Source organism: Podarcis raffonei, chromosome 3, assembly GCF_027172205.1.
Source record: "Podarcis raffonei isolate rPodRaf1 chromosome 3, rPodRaf1.pri, whole genome shotgun sequence".
Classification (NCBI taxonomy): Eukaryota; Metazoa; Chordata; class Lepidosauria; order Squamata; family Lacertidae; genus Podarcis; species Podarcis raffonei.
This window is the reverse complement of record NC_070604.1, coordinates 62,797,197-62,814,130: the sequence shown is the minus strand read 5'-3', so window position 1 is coordinate 62,814,130 and position 16,934 is coordinate 62,797,197. Positions and strand designations below refer to the sequence as shown.

At 40.4% G+C, this 16,934-nt stretch overlaps 1 protein-coding gene across 3 annotated transcripts in view; it reads right to left on the bottom strand.

The window, feature by feature from the left end:
• PDE7B (phosphodiesterase 7B) overlaps positions 1–16,934 on the bottom strand; it is a 162,943-nt gene that overhangs the window by 1,668 nt on the left and 144,341 nt on the right. For all 3 annotated transcript variants that reach the window (XM_053381992.1, XM_053381993.1, XM_053381991.1), the window contains 6 exons: positions 16,589–16,689; positions 15,137–15,268; positions 11,645–11,736; positions 9,982–10,126; positions 4,385–4,481; positions 1,464–1,544 (listed from right to left, as the gene is read on the bottom strand). In XM_053381992.1, coding sequence (XP_053237967.1) covers positions 1,464–1,544; positions 4,385–4,481; positions 9,982–10,126; positions 11,645–11,736; positions 15,137–15,268; positions 16,589–16,689 — 648 coding nt within the window. The remainder of the gene's footprint in view (positions 1–1,463; positions 1,545–4,384; positions 4,482–9,981; positions 10,127–11,644; positions 11,737–15,136; positions 15,269–16,588; positions 16,690–16,934) is intronic.

The window sequence follows — 16,934 nt, the reverse complement described above, 5'->3', positions numbered from 1 at the left end:
ATCCAGAAAAGGATATTACAATTGTATATTTTCATGGTGACCACCGTTATAATGTGAACGGGAACTGGAACTGAGAACTCCTGATAAACATCTGTTCAATGTCTGAAACTGTAATTAGAGGTGGGCCATAAATTGTTGCGAACACATTTCATGTGATGCTGCTACTATTACAAAAATATCAGACATTTATCTTTTTGAATTTGATCTCTGGGTAAATTCATATTTAATTACTCAAAGAAAACAGACACCAAAACAATTTAATCTGTCATTGATTTTAACCATAGCTGGTCCAACTTTTGAATACCCCAAAGCTCAGAGAAAAGTAGAAGCATTTCTTTGAGCAAAACATTTAAAGGTTATAACTATCTTATTTTGTTTGGCAGGCACAGGACCAAAAGACAGATGATTTATTTTTAACTGGAAAACAACCATTGAGTTATTCAACTAACGAGCCTTATCCTTCAATTCTGTCCTAGACTTAACAGGACTTTGTAAATAGTCTATCCAGGTTTGGGGGAGAATGGAAGTTTTTTTGTATCTTAGTGACTTGAATCATTTGAAAGAGGTGAAGGTAAATTAAATCCTCCAGTTGCTTATTCAAAATGTGCAAAACGGGGGTGCATCCCACCTCTCAACTTCACAGGCGCATGTGCTTTGATGTGTACAAAGGGGGAAAGGGGAAGATGTGGAGGATTCCTGGAAAACCACAAACAACTTGGTCCTTCACAAATACAGGATTTCAGATTTTGTTTCCTTGTTAAGTATTTAATTGAGGCTGTGTTGCAGAAGGTAAGCAACAAGGTTCATCTAGAGGTACTTCATGCAGCACCCTTTTTTACTGGGTTGGTGGTCATGAATTCTGTTTTTTTAATTATAGCTAGTAATGGAACCAATTACAGAAATGGAACCAATGTCTGTCCCATTACACATAGATTTTTCTCCTCAGTTTCACGCTGAAAGTGATTTGGAAACAGGAACACGGAGCATGGTGTCTACATTATATCTACTTTTCTGTCTGGTAAGGAGGCTTCAGGTGGTGGTGGGACTATTCTGTTTCTTCAAAATTTTGCAAAATGGGTTTTGACATAGCAACAGGACATGGGGAAAGAGCTTTTACCACCACATGCAGCTCTCCATCTGCTGTCTGTTTCCAGCCTTAAAAATGTCTGAGGCTTCATTTTCATATTTCATCTTTCACTCTCCTTCCCCACCCCCTGCATTTCACTTGTCTGACAAAGCATCAGATCATGCGAGTGAAAGATTCCATACAGCTGATCTGCCCTGTATGTACTTTTTAGTTACAAAAAAGTATATACTTTTTGTATATACTTTTTTGTTGCAGCTTAAATTGGTCTCCTGGATTGTTTGCAAAACTAATTTGACTTTGGGTAACTTTTACATAAATAATCTATTTGTGCTTTGGTTTATGGTCAGGCTAATGATGGAAGGCATTGCATACTCACCAATTTGTATACTAGGTATTGTGTCTTTCTGCTGATTACAAAGAGGGCTTACTTCCAAGTCAAATTTCTTCTCCAGGTCACCTACCAGAAAGAAGGAACAACTTTTGAAGGCTTATCTGGGTGGTTGTGGTTCTTTTGTGTCTGTGTGATATACAGGACACAGGTTAACAAGAGTTTAGAAACGTCTATTAATATACTAACCACGTTTGAGGCTGTAAATGTGCGTGCAAACAAACAAAAAGCTTTGTCATTGTCTAGTACTCTTGTACTGCTGTCTAGACACATTGTAAATAGCCTTTACAAAACCATGCGTCCTAACAGTGCTATCCTAAAAATGTCTACCAGAAGTCCTGCTGGATCAGAGCAAAGGCCCATTAGTCCAGTGACTTATTCTTACAATATTTCTACAAACCAGGTACCTATGGGAAGCCTGCAAGCAGATAATGAGCACATCAGCACTCTCCCCATGTCTGCTGCTCCTCAGCAAACCTGTATGATACTGGAGGGTAGGATGCAGCCATCATTGCTAGTAGCCACTGGTCGCTTTATTTTCCATAATTTTATCTCTAAACCTAGTGTTCATTATTACATTTTGTTGTGAATTCTACAGTTCAACTATGCGTTGCAGGAGGAAGTATTTCTTTCCCCCCCGTCCTGAATCTCCCACCATTCAGCTTCATTTGATGAAAATGGTTTCTAGTATTTTTAGAACTTCTCTCTATCCACGTTCTCCACATGATGCATAATTTTATACATCTCTAGCATATCCCCCCTTCTCCACACTAAAAAGCTCCAAATACAGTGGTGTCTCGCAAAACGAAAAACTCGCAAGACGAAAGAGTTTTCCATTTTTGAGTCGTTCCACAAGACGAATTTCCCTATGGGCTTGCTTCGCAAGAAGAAAGCCCATAGGGAAATCTCCGGGGACCTCTTTTAAATGCTGGCCATCGGGAGCAAAGACTTTCGCCCACCGCCGGCCTTCACAAGAGGTCCTGGACCTCTTCTGAAGGCCGGCAGGGGGCAAAAGTCTTTGCTCCCCCCCGCCTGCCTTCCCGGGATAGCGGAGAAGCGCAGCGCGTTTCTCCGCTATCCCGACGGCTTTTGAAGACTTTTTGAGACTTCTCCGCTGTCCCGGGGCGATCTGAAAATGCTGGCGGGCGGCAGCGAAGGTTTCGCTGCCGCCCGCCAGCATTTTAAAAGCCCCCGGGACAGCAGAGACTTCTCCGCTGTCCCGGGGCGATCTGAAAATGCTGGCGGGCGGCAGCGAAAGTTTCGCTGCCGCCCGCCAGCATTTTAAAAGCCCCCGGGACAGCGGAGACTTCTCCGCTGTCCCGGGGCGATCTGAAAATGCTGGCGGGCGGCAGTGAAGGCTTCGCTGCCGCCCGCTAGCATTTTAAAAGCCCCCAGGACAGCGGAGAAGTCTCCGCTGTCCTGGTGGCTTTTAAAATGCTGGCAGTCGGGAGGAAAGCCCTCCTGTCCCCGGAGCTTGCGGGGTGGGAGGTGGGGAGAAGGGCTTTTCTTCCCACCGCCAGCCTTCAGAACAGCCTTCTGAAGGCTGGCGGTGGGAAGAAAAGCCCTTGTCCCCCCCCCCCCCAGCCTTCAGAAGAGGTCGGGGGACAGACTGTCCCCGGACCTGGTCTGAAGGCGGTTTCCATAGGAACGCATTGATTGATTTTCAATGCATTCCTATGGGAAACCGTGCTTCGCAAGACGAAAAACTCGCAAGAAGAAAAAACTTGCGGAACGAATTAATTTCGTCTTGCGAGGCACCACTGTATACCTTTCTTCATAGGGAAGTTGCTCCATCCCCTTTATCATTTTGGTTGCCCCTTTCTGAACCTTTTTCAAGCCCTTTCCACCTTTATAAGATCCTTTTTGAGATGGTACAATCAAAACTACACAACATACCAAGTACAATCACACCATAGATATGCATGACAGTCTGATATATGTAAGGTTTCTCTCTCTCTCTCCCTCTCCCTCTCCCCCCCCCCTCTCTCTCTCTCTCTCTCTCTCTCTCTCTTCATTTCTTGCCTCTAATATCTTCCTTGATTCTGCTTGCTATCCTCTTGGCTTTTATGGGATACTCAGAAGGAAGTCCCATTGAGTTCCATGGGATGTACTCCCTGGTAAGTGTTAATTTCCCCTAGGAAATTTTACTTAATCCTGGTTTGTGTCATTCAGAGTTACTGCGCTGAAGATTCTTAGACTCTTGATTTTCATAGATTAATGATTTTAAAATTTAATTTAAAACAACAACAACACACATTTAATAGAGATTTTGTAATGGCTTGTAACTTACCAAATTGTAATTTTGTATGACATGTTTGCAATGCCCTTTTGGAACAATTAGGACTATGTGAAGCTCAATGAATAAAAGATAACATGAAACTGTGTGATCTACTGGCATCTCCCTTGGTGTGCCTGACAAGTGCATTCTAATCATTAGCAACTCTAATGACATGCACAATGCTCAAGATGATACCTCACTTTGGAGGTAGAGATTTGTCCAGAACAGAAAAGTTTCTGAGTGAGTTGGGTTCATGTTGTCCTCAGATGTTATCATACCATATAATGTGACCAGGTACCAGTAGACAAAAGCTTGTCTGAAAACCCTTCTACAGGTGGTTTGTCACTTGTAAGGACTGCATTTTAAGAATGATACATGCTTGCAGGCAAACTCAAGACATCGTTGCCCAATATCTGGTAGTCCAGCTAATTAAACAGCCTTAGTTCTATTAACTTACTTCTGCCCTTTAATCCTAGCCACTTTTTCAACGAGGCCTCAGTTCTGTCAGCATATTTTTGTGGGAGGCTTAAAGTGAGCATTGGGCACTGTGGGATAAGTAAATGCCATTTCCCATTAACAAAACCAGATTGAGTGACTGGAAACACAAAGTGAAACGTATGAGCCTGCTGACCTTGCCTGTAGAATTCCTCACAAACCCGTTCACTCCACTGTTTGCTCATCTCCCAGAGCCGGCAAGGATTGCAGATGTCTGCACACTTTAGCGCAATCTGGAAATAAGGACAAGATGGTATGAATGACGCAGTAAAAGATACTGCACTCCATACACTCAAAATGAATGTGTAGTATAGGCCTAATGTCAGTTGTGCTAAGAACACCACTGTTGTTTATGGGCACAAGGATTGCTCAGTCCAGTATTAAAAGTTTAATTCAGCACATTTTGGGGGAGTTACTAGATTTTTCATGAATAAGAATAAAATTGAAAGGGAAGAAACTTCAAATGAAATAAACACACAACTTCAAAAGTACCATCTAAAAGCAAGTGTCCCCCACTCCTAATAACCCACGGAATACTTGGGTCAAAATAATAATAATAATAATAATAATAGTGACAGTATGAAACAAAGTCAATTCTAACCAATAGGCTAACATAGAGTTCTGTTTTGCACAAAGCAAATACATTGTCTTAAATGTTAATTAACCGTTTTTATGGAAGGATCATTCTGGATCCAGGTTTGTCCATGGGAACCTTTGTACCTGAAAATTTCCAGAATGCTTCTGCAAAACCATATGTTTTTATTCTGCCATATATGATACATTGACTTTGGTATTGCCATTGTCATGATTTTCTGCTAGACTCTAGAGATGCATTACCCTGAGTTTCCTCCATTTGTCAGCTTAGTTTTCCCACTTTGTAACATAACTTGGCTCCTGTTCAGATATAGGTCAGATAACACACCCTTTAATTTCAGGTGCATAATAATTTTTAGCTGGTTCTGGTCTTAGATTTGTAGATCGTTGCATGATATGCTATATACATCAGGTGTTTCCAAACTACCCTGAATGTTCCATGAGCTTCATTCAGGTGGCCTACAGCAGGTCTGTGAATCCAATCTTTTGAAAACTTTGACCAAAAATAGACGGAGCACAAACTGCTTGATATGTTCCAGCATAACTTCAGCTTTTTAAAGTTTTTGATACCTTGATAGTCCTTATATTAGCTACTTAATTATAATAAACATCAGTTCATTAATCATTTCATTAGATCTTTCAATTAGTCTAAATCCTGAATTAAACCTCATAAGATATTAATCACAAAATTGATCAGTTGATCGAACAGCAAGAGCATTCATACCCAAACACTTAAATCTTGATACACTATTCATTAAGCAACCAGAAAGTGCATTACTCAGTTTAATCAGTTTGCTCACTTCTAAATTTTACCCCCACAAGTTGTTCATCAACATCAGGAATTTCCCTTCTGAGGTAGAATGCTTTAGCCTATATCCTTTGGCTAAAGACAAAATTAGGAAGACACTGTAGGGGAAGAATGCTTGAGTACCGTGCTATGGTCCTAGTGACTTATTTCATTGGGTGAGGGTATATATCAGGACAGCTGTTTTAAGTTGTGTGACTTGTTCTTTTTATGATTACTAGGTGGCTTTTATTCTCATTTCCCTCATCCCAAAACTGCTTCTGATCACACATGAAATATCTCAGCCCCTGGGAGGAGGAGTTCATTTTGTTGTCTCCTTTTATCTTTCATGCAAATATGGCTATGCCATGAACATGTGAAATACTATTTTGGTCAAAGAACATTAAGTACAAGGTGTGAGAGACTAGAGGCAAGATAGACAGGTAAGCCTGTAATTATGCTTCGGAAGAAGCAGCATCTGCTTCGTGATTTGTTCCTCTGACTCCTCCACAGTAGCAGCTATGTTAAGCAGTCTGCAGGCGGGCTTTCCATTTGAAATGGAATAATGATCTAAGCTTTTTTAAAAAACTAAAAGCTATGAAGTAGGAGGCATCTTCTACTGTCATTTCTTTTGTTAAGCAATCAGCACAAGTTATATTTCAGGTTAATAACCATAATAGTGGGACCTTAGTCTGAAGATCCTATTACCTACTGCATTACAGCTAGAACAACCAATTTGAGTCTTTCTGAGCCTAAATTAGATTTGGCTTTGTCACTGCCCTCTGAAGAACAGCCAAGCGAGACGTGATAGGTAGAATGTAGCAGATTAGAAATATTTAGGGATGGCTTGGCATTCACTTCTAACAAAGTTAGGGGAAATGATTCTTGATACTTGGCAAAAAGAAGGGCTACCAGCTTCTTTTCTGGCAGGGATCTCCTGCCTTTCATAAGATGCCTGATTAGCAGAAATTGCAGAAGTGAAATGCTTCCTAGTTGGAGATACATTGATTGTCAAAGCGTCACCTGCTGAATTGTGCATGGCAGTCTGCTTAGATGTTCCATGCAGCACATTAGTAGGAGTATGCTGATAAGATAATAACTAGGTGCAGGACTGTATTGTATCATTTTCATAGTTAACTGGACACCAACCATTGATGCACAGGAATATGCAGCATAATTCATTATAACGAAGTTCACTGTTGTCTAAATGGCTTTAGGATATGTCTTTCTGGAATAACTTTCAGTGCACACTTGAGTAAGAAAAAGTGTTACATACATCTTTTCTGAGCTACATCAGGTAAGTGGAGAGGAATAGCAGCACACTTTAACTGCTATATAGTAGCATCTAGCATCTCTGCTGCTATAATGGTATAAATATTCAGTAAAATACAATCCAGAACCTCTTCTATAATGGAAACAAAATGCATTAAGGGTGAGGCTTTATTTTGATATAACAAGGGACTTGTTTATTTTTGCTGAACGCTTTAGAAGTGGGGAATATCCTCCCACCAAAAATAAGTAGTTTAATTGCAGCTTTTTCTACTCAGACATCATCTGCAAAATCCATTTAAGATTTTCATGTGATGCCATTTATTTTTGCTGCTATTTCTCTATAAAGGGAAGATATTTAGAGCAGAGCTCTGTCTCAGTAACTGAGGCTGACGTACCTTCAGCCCCAAAGTTTACATGCTGCATTAAATGTTCCCATAATATATGCAGCCAGATCCTAGTTTAAAGCAACAGAAAATGGTTAGAATTTGGCTGGCATGCTAACATGTTTCCAGTCATCCCATGACCCTGCACATGATAATTATTATGTTCCCATCAGCAGGACCACTAATTTTTGAGAAGCCTGGTTCCTGAAATTTGGTACTTGTTTGTGTTCTAGTGCTGAGAGAATCTCTTTGGAAAGCAAACGATGAATGCCAAATTTTATGCTGTATGAATCTCAGAGAGGAAAAGTAATAGAAAATCCAACAGAGAAAAAATATAGGTGAAAAACCCCCACTGTGAATCTTGTAGGCAGCTTAACAGATTAAAGAGAACCAAGGCATTCAAGAACTCCCCCACCCCACCGCAGCAACCAACATTGTTTATGATGCTCATTGCTAGAATAGTTAAACCTCAGCCATGTGTAACCAGAACCAGCATCACTTCTCATCAGCCCCTTTATCTCCCTCTACCATTTCTTGTACAGTGGTACTTCGGGTTAAGAACTTAATTTGTTCCAGAGGTCCATTCTTAACCTGAAACTGTTCTTAACCTGAAGCACCACTCTAGCTAATGGGGCCTCTCGCTGCGCCGCAGCCATGCAATTTCTGTTCTCATCTGAAGCAAAGTTCTTAACCCGAGGTACTACTTCCAGGTTAGCGGAGTCTGTAACCTGAAGCGTCTGTAACCCAAGGTACCACTGTACTCTACAGAAAAATATGTACATTTAATTTCTTCCATCTCGGTTACTATTGTGATTTTTTATATGGAAGTGTATAATACAGTGACTGGGTTATATGTGCCCCATGGAACACAACCTCAGTGGTCTCACTCAATCTAACTAGCCTAGGAATGCTTCCAGATGGAGGGCTTCTAGCACTGCCAAATTATTGCTCTTCTGCTGGAAGGCACAAGTTGACATGTCATTCACTGTCCATGTTTCCAGAGGTGTGGCACTTGTTTGGTGTCAGCATCTTGCTATGTTCTGTCTACACCACGATGGGCCATAGACCAGTGGGAAGTATTGTCCCCTCCCCTTTACTGACTCCACATAGTCACCACACACTTTCTCTTCACATTTTGAAGCTGGTGCCTTTCGTCACCATTTCAGCACCCAGTTTTGAACTGGTGTGCATGCACTTTTTTTTCATGGCCAGTTTCGATATTCCACGATAATACAATTGCATAACTTAAAAGAGTGCAATCCAGTGCAAGAGGATCATAGCCTTACTTTCAAGTAAACATTGCTGTGTTTGGGTTCTAGGTCCTTCCTTTTTCTTCACAACCCAGCTAGCAATTTAATGTTTGCCTTTTCTAGGCAGTTTGGCAACTAGAATTTTGTTACATTGTAATTGTGCTCTTCATATACCAAAAAACTTAAAAGTGCAAACAGCAGTGTGTAGAGAGTGAGGACAACTCCCTCTAGGAGAGGCAGCAATTTAATTAGGGTGTTTTTAAAGAAAAGGGGCTATGCAGGGACATTACAGCCATCTTCACTCAACCAAGCAATGCATTCCTTAGTTCCCTTTCTGTCCCAGGCATTCTAAAAAAACCTTGCAAACAGAGGATTCCTTGCAACCAGAGAAACTGTTCTTTGTAATTAAGGGGACAAACAGTTGTGCAGTTGTAAAAAGAGGAAGTAATTAATTAGGCTAAGCCTTAAAAGAAGTCAGAAAAGTAACACGGGGAATCTTTTACACTACAGTGATGTTCAATAGTTGCTGTTCTGTTGCCTTCTTTCCCTGTCGTCTCCTCTAATGTTTTGAAACCGATGCCTGCTTGTTTAAATGGCTTTCAAGAAACAAAAAGCCAACACTGGTGAGAGCTTTGCTAGCTTTTACTTGGGTGCACCAATAAAAATGCACGAACTGTAGCACAATTGTGTTCTGATCTTTTAAAATCATGTAAAAAACAAAACAAAAAACCAGCACTTTCAGCCTGAGACAAGAGGACTGAAGCCATACAAGATACCATCTGGAACACACCTATTACATTTATTCCAAAGTAAACCCTGCTGTTTTCAATGGGAACCCCCCCCCCTTTGCTAAGCTCCAGGCAAATAGCTAAGGAGAGAGAATTCCCCTTATCTGCAGTGCAGGACATGAAATGGCTTTGCAACCAGAAATGTAATGGCATCTCTAGCATATCATTTAGCTTCCTCAGTTTTACTTTTTTCCTGTCTGCAACTGCAGAAGGAATGTGCTCCTATTCCACTCCTTTCATCATAGATTTTTTGGGAGATAGGTAAAATGACAGAAGTAGTGCTGGGAAATATAGGAAGGTTACAGGATGATGACTGCATTGTTTAGCCCTTCTGTTAAATATGAGTAAACTTGCACAATAAATGCCTCCTCTGGGAGCAGCCTAGGTAAACCAGAATACCCCAAACGCTACACATGTTCGCAAGCACTTGTTGCCCCATATCAATCCTGATGTAACTATATGGCGAGGAAAGCTCTGCTTCATAAGTAGCAGGAGAGAAATGGTATGCCGTTCCCTGTTCTGCATGTGTATTACAAAAGGACGCAACATAGAGTGTTTGACAGTTTGTCAAGCCAATCCACACATTGAATGTTATGAATACACACAGACACACACACGGGTTATGTGTTCACGGAAAGAGGTAGGAAAATCTATACATTTACCTGAAGCATAAAATGCCTATCGGGAGCATCCTCCATTTTCAAATCCTGATTTTTGAGATGAGCTTTCAACCGGATCAGAAATTCGTTCTGCCTGTTGATGTCTGTTGCCAAGATCAGGGAGCCCAGCTGCTGTTCAATATCATGCCTGTAGTTTAAAAAGGAAAAGTGTGTTTTGAGCAAGGCATTATTAATACCTCTTCATATCATCTCTCCTATCTTCTGGTGTTTGGGGATGCCAATTGTTGTAGCAATCCTTATTTAGCGCATCCGGTTTAATGCACCATTGCTGAACTCACATTGGTATACTTCTTCACAATTATGCTCCAAAAGGTTTCTCCCCACTCCCAGAAGCAAACACTCTGAACTGATTTAGCAACTATCAACACATGACCACTAACTGCATCCTGGTAATTGGTTAGAATCACTCAATTACTTAATTGGCTCTCTCGTAATAACAAGCTCAAATAGCAAGTGGTGAAGGAAAATGTACGGCTTTCCAGAGAAGCTTTTCGAGGCTTAATGGCAGTGATGGCCCTCCAGCTGTTTTGGGACTACAACTCCCATCATCCCTAGCTAACAGGACCAGTGGTCAGGGATGATGGGAGCTGTAGTCCGAAAACAGCCGGAGGGCCAAGTTTGGCCATCACTGCTTTATGCTGACTTTATTTGCAGCGGGATGTTTTACATTGCCCTGGTCCGAGATAGAAGGTTCCTATTCATGCATACCTCAGGTGGTTATTATTATTTATTTATTTTTATTGAATTTATATACTGTCCTATACCCAAAGGTTAAATGGAATGTAAACAAAATAAGGTAAGCCGGTATTTTTCTCTTTGGTCTGTCTTATCTGCTGTTACTTTAGTCAGACAATTAACTGTGGCATTATTTTGTCCATGAAAAATAGAATGATGGGAATTTTTTTTAAATCCACAATTCCTCCCCCCTACCGAAATTTGTTCCCATTTCTAAAAGTATATTGTTTCATAAAATGACTTAGTAGCACAGCGAATTGATTAGGGCAGAGTCCAAAGACTGAATATTGGCACGTTCAGCTCAAATGTATGAGGAAAATTAAGCTATTCTAGTGGGTGTGGGCAGCACAAAATTACCTTGCAAAATTACTTTGGGGTCAGAGGTGGCAGCATATTTCTCCTTTAATGTGCTTTGCTGTCTCTTCAGCAGCAGCAGAGCTGCTTGTCTTGACTACCAAGTGGTGGCTGTTTCCCCCCATAATGCCGTGGCTTGCAGTTCAAGAACATTATTTAGAAATGTTCAACGCACAAAAGAACACCCACAAGGGATGTGTGAGAAAATACAATAGCAGTCACTGATTCTCTCTCTCTCTCTCACACACCCGAAATTTGTCAAGCACTCCCTCCCATCACTGCAATTGTTGAAACGGGAACCATGTTTCATCTCAGATAGAAAATTTGTGTGTGTGTTTCAGCTGAACCCTAGAATGCATGCAATACCTGTCAAACTGGGCAATTTTAATGCTGTAATTTTACTTTTTTCAGATGGCTATCCCTAGGATGCGTATTTTCTTTCATTCACATCAATACTCTGCATACTCCCTGTATGCAGGGGAGTTACTAAGTTGTCAGAGTCAAAATTTTCTGGAAAATACCATGTTTCTTAAGTTTCCTAGTGGATGGTGCTTACCTCTCTTCTGTTGGCAGATGTGCAAGCAGCCTTGACTCTCGAAGCATGCCTATTGTAGATCTCCAGTGATGATTTTCTAATACAGAGACATTCTGGAGGAGGAAACAAATAACCAAAAGGATTCTCAGCCCAATGAAGTCCATGTGCATGGAGGAACAGGCATCAGTGCATGTTTCCCTAACTGAATGGGAAACAATGGTTGCTGCATGAATTATTCCCCGGTCCTATTCACGAGTCAGGACTACATCGCTCCAATTACACACTTGAACCATTGTACATCAGTTGTTTGGAATGAAATGGGTAGCAGGCCTCCCTCCTTAGCTTTACCAGTGTAACAGCATCATGAGTCCTCAACTAACTAATGTTATTCCCTTATACATGTGTTAATTTTGTATGTTAGTTCTGGTGCTGCTATGATTAACACTGACTGTACCTCGTGATCTATAATGACAAGGCAGGAAAGCAGGAAGAAAACAAGAGCTCATGTTTTCATTTGTAATTGCCTATGAAAGTTGGAGGCAAAGTCTGCGCGATAACGAGGCGTTTTTCATAGTGGGAACTGTGGTTCCAAGGTCCTTGTCATCATTGTTCAAAGCTCCCCTGCTGTCCTTGTGGCATCAGGGGCTCAAATCAGAACTTTGTACTTTGGGAAGCAAATTATGGTACTTGGTACATGCTGTTCCCATCTGGAAATCTCCGGTCACAAAAGGCAGCTTTGTCATGCATAAATGATGGAATGTACTAGAAATAACACATTTTCTTCTGGAATTATTCATGCAACAACCTTATTCCTGTATGCGCTCACATTTAGTGGTGTCTAATGTTTGACATAAATGCTGCTTTTTCATTATTTGCAACTAGCATTTTTGCACACATCAACATGCATCAGTAAATGACTGACTGAAATGCCAAAATGTGTAAGAAGAACCATTGACTAGGCATGTGAGTGCTAAGGGGGGTTGGATTTTTTTAAAAAGTAATTTAAACATGTTTTGGAACTTTTAAAATAAAGTAGACGCTGCTCCTTATGTATGTGATAGTGATATAGGGGGCACTGTTCCATGTCGTGCTACATTTTAAAGCATGCTGTTCTAACAGGCTTGAAACAAACATCAGACTTATATTTTTACACACTGTATCCACACATGCACTTTCAAAACACACCTGATATTGCCCTTACATGTGGTATTTTACTACAGCTCTTCACATACTTTGAGATACTGCAACCAGGAGGCATTCAGCCACATACCAGAAAATTAGGCTTGTGCAATTGGGTTAAAGCATTCTGGCACAGCAAATTCACTTTAAAAAACCACCTGACTTTTTGCAGTTAGGAAAGTGATGGGGAAATGAAGTAAAAAGTGTGGAATAATGATTAACAGGAAGACTTATAACCACTATGCAAACAAATCAGGTTGAAATTTGTAAACTACTTGGAGGTGGTGGTTTTTTAAAAAAATAATCAAGCTGTATCTAAATTGTATGGAATAAATAAAATTGGGATGAATGTTCATTGTCATATAACCACCCTGCAAACAAGTAGGGCTGAATGTTCAATAAAAACCAGACCTGCATAAGCTTTGTGAAAGCAAATCAGGATGAGTATTTAATTAAAAAATGTTGTCTTGAGGAGCCTTACAGTAACGAATGCCTCAGATATGCCTCCACAATTATATTGAACACTCTAAACCAAAAAATGTAAAAAAAATTAAAAATGAAGGTAATTTTGTCTGAATCTTGTTTTGTTACAAGATTAAGGTTTCTTGCTTGCTTTATAATTTGTAAATTGGTTTGTTGAGCCCGTCTTCTGATGGAACTATGATATTGCTCTCTAGATTCTTTCTTTTGAGGTTAGCATGCTGTGGGTTTCCTAAAATAGGATGCCCTCTGAGATGTGGTTGTTCATGTGAGGATGAGGACACTTGGAAAATATACTTATGAAGATTCCTGACATAGCAGTTTATCTGTATGTCTATGTGATTATATTATGCAACATTTTGGTTTATCTGTGAAGACTGTACAGTTCTCAAAGAATAATCTGCATTTACTTCATAGGATAATAATGTTCCTCAGAGTTTTCTTTTCCTCCTATCCAGAACCCCTGACATTTGGAGGAGTCTGGAGCAGTGCCCCAGATCATCACAGTGGTATATCTATGTTTGGCTATGGCTTGTCAAAACAGATAGAGCAAGCTGAGTTAGTCACAGGATATCTCAGCATCCTTCTGTCATAGCCTTGGCTCTCATAGCCCTGTTGCTTTATCTTAGTGTAGAAGGACAGTCTGGCCTGTTACACAACTGACATCTCCAGGGAGAAAGTATAAATGGTAGTGAGAACTGAAGAGAATCTTTCTCTCTCTCTCTCCCCTCCATCCCCAATTAGTTCAATAGAAAACCAGGATTCCCCAGAGAGCTGGTTACAGACTCAGTCGCACTAATCTAGTTCACCAGAAACAAGCAGAGCACAAGTGAGAGTGGCCAGTGAATTAGGTAGTATAAAATAAATAAATCCTAAGGTTCTCTGACCACAGTTACACATTTCAGATACAAAAGCAACTGCAACTTCTCACATTCTTTTTTGAAGACATGGGTGCAGTCTTTGGAAATCCCCTCTGTGCACACTGTACTTTATGTTTTGAGGATGAGAGTTGAAACTTTCCAATTTCTTAAGAATAGGAAAAGGCCAACTACTTCTCTCCAGCCCCACCTCCCAGTCACTACTGCCTACTTTAAATCAGGAAGGGGTTCTGTGGGATGCCAAAGGGCACGCTATATTGTCATTTAGGTAACCTGTGCCAAACAGATACCTTATCCACCATATAATGTGGAGAGGGTGGGGAGCACAGGGAACAAAGATGTAGCTAGTTACTAGTAAAGCAGTGTAACTGTGTGAAAACAGCTCTTCATTTTGAACTGGGGTCTTCTCTGAAAAGTCTGGCTTTGGGTAGGATTCCATAGAAATACAGAGTAGCACTGAATGTTGTAATGGGAATATAACTTTTTTTTAAAAAAAAAGGTTAAAGCACGTGAGATAAGTTTGAAAGTGTGAGGGGAAGTTTTCCAGTGTCTACATAGCTCCACTTTTCTTCCCAAGACCAAAAAAACACACAAAAATGTATTGTGCAAAACAGGAAAAATTATACAAATCAGTTTAATTTTCACAAGTTACCAAGTTCAGATGTTCTACTCACAAAAGTTGGGTTGCCTAGATGCCAAAACTCAACTTGAAAAAGAAAAGGAAGGAGCAGCATATAGAAAGCCCTGGATATACTGATGCCTGATTATTTGTGATGGTGACTAGAACGTTTGTTTGTATAAGGGAGAAGAATCGTGAAGGATTCGTATCCAGAAATGGTTCCAGAATTTACATGACTCCTTCCTAAGATAGAAAACCTAATGTTGCAATTGTAGTGCTGCAATATAAAATGCAGCTAAGCTATAATAAAAATCTAAAATTGTACTTGTATAACTTTTGAGACATAAGTACATTCACCTGGTATAAACTGGCAAGATGGTGTTTGGTTTTTATCAAAAATGGTTGGTTTACTCCTGGATGATCTACATCATGTGCTGCAGCAGCTAGTAGTCCAAGCATGATGTCCAGAGGTGTGAGGAAGTTGGCAAGCTGCAACCATGCAAAAAATCAAAGTTAAATGAAATATGAGAGCTGTTGCTCACCATTCACAGTTAAGCGAACTCATGGCAGTAAAACTTCAACTTTTATGACAATGCAGAGTAAGTTCACTATGTATCTCATTTGCATGACACTGATGAGGTCATAAAGGCTCTTGAGTTTATATTGCAGCTCCACATTATTGATTTTTGCAGCAGTACACTTGGGGTGCTTCCAGACTTCTGCTATATTTGAGTGGGATTTAGTCACATACTAGCAAATCCAGTTGTGCAATTAAGTTGATGTGGCATTCTAGCACAAAGAAACCCCCTTCTTATAAACATAAAAACCAGACCTTTTGCATAAAAGTGACAAGAAAAAGCCCTGGGAAGTGTGGGATACCATTTGCTCAATGCAACATTTTACAATCTCCCTACAAACAAATCTGAATGCATGCTCAATAGATAGTTGACAGTGTCTAACGTCACAAACGTTGTGTAAACAAATCAGGATGAATGCCTGGAAGTGACCTCGGTTGAAACAAATGGTTGAGGTGCCAGCAATCAAAACAATGTTCAAATGGGGAGGTGGATGTTACGTGTAAATACCTTTTGAAAATCTGCCAAAGGATAATCCAGATACAAGTGATACCAGCCAAACCTCATGCACTACTGCCACAATGACAGATATTAATGGTGAGTAAAAGTAGTGCATTGTAAAAAAACATTATTTTAGCAAATCTCAAAAGTCTGTGTAGCACCCTTTGATTTATGACGGGGGGGGGACAGATCCAGCTGTTCTGTTGCTGGCTGGCATTCATGAATAATGTAGCTGTGAATAGCTTAACTGAGGGCTCTAAACAAATGGAAAAGGTGCTGTATAAGCAGAGTACATACCTACAGGTATATTCATCAGCTGTTCTATTGATTTGGTGACACTGGATTTACGATTGCCTTATAGGTCCTTCATATATTCCAAGCAAAGGATATGCAGGTCTAAGATACTTTGGGTGGTAATCAGCTATCTTTTACTCAGTGTGGACCCACTGAAACCCCCTCCCCTTGCAGGTTTCTTCATTTGAGCTTCATAATTTCTGTGTGTTTGTGTAATTTTGTTGTCATTTTTAAACAACTAAGAAACCGTGGCTGATCAACAGATCTGCCAGTAGATCCCAATCTATATTCTGCTTCACAGCAACTCAGTCAATCCACAAGCAAAAACCCCCAATATACATCTTGAGGAATGCATTTGTCTTTCATTAGTAGAATGGCATCAATATGTCCTATTGAGAAATTATCTTAACAATTCTTAGGAGGGAAGGAGTTTGGTTACCTTGGGCTCCTTTAGGTAGCAGTGCATAGCTTGGGTGACATCAGCAGCATGAACAGCATTGTGGTATGGGTTTTGACTATGGTAATCTTCTTGCACCATAACTAGAAGTGAAAGAAGATAAACAATTGGTGTAGCCCTTAACAGTGCTAGAAGGCAAAGGGTTAAAGTGTCACTTATATTTTGAAGCGTTCAAAAGTCGAGACCAACCAAAATGTCACAAAATAGTGAGCAAGCTCTTGAGTCCAAGAGAATTCTTCTGGTTTGTTAAGCAAACCAGAAGGGGGAGATGTTAAGCAGGAGTGGAAGTGAGAGGAAAGCTGGTTTGGCACTGAATTCATAATGCCTA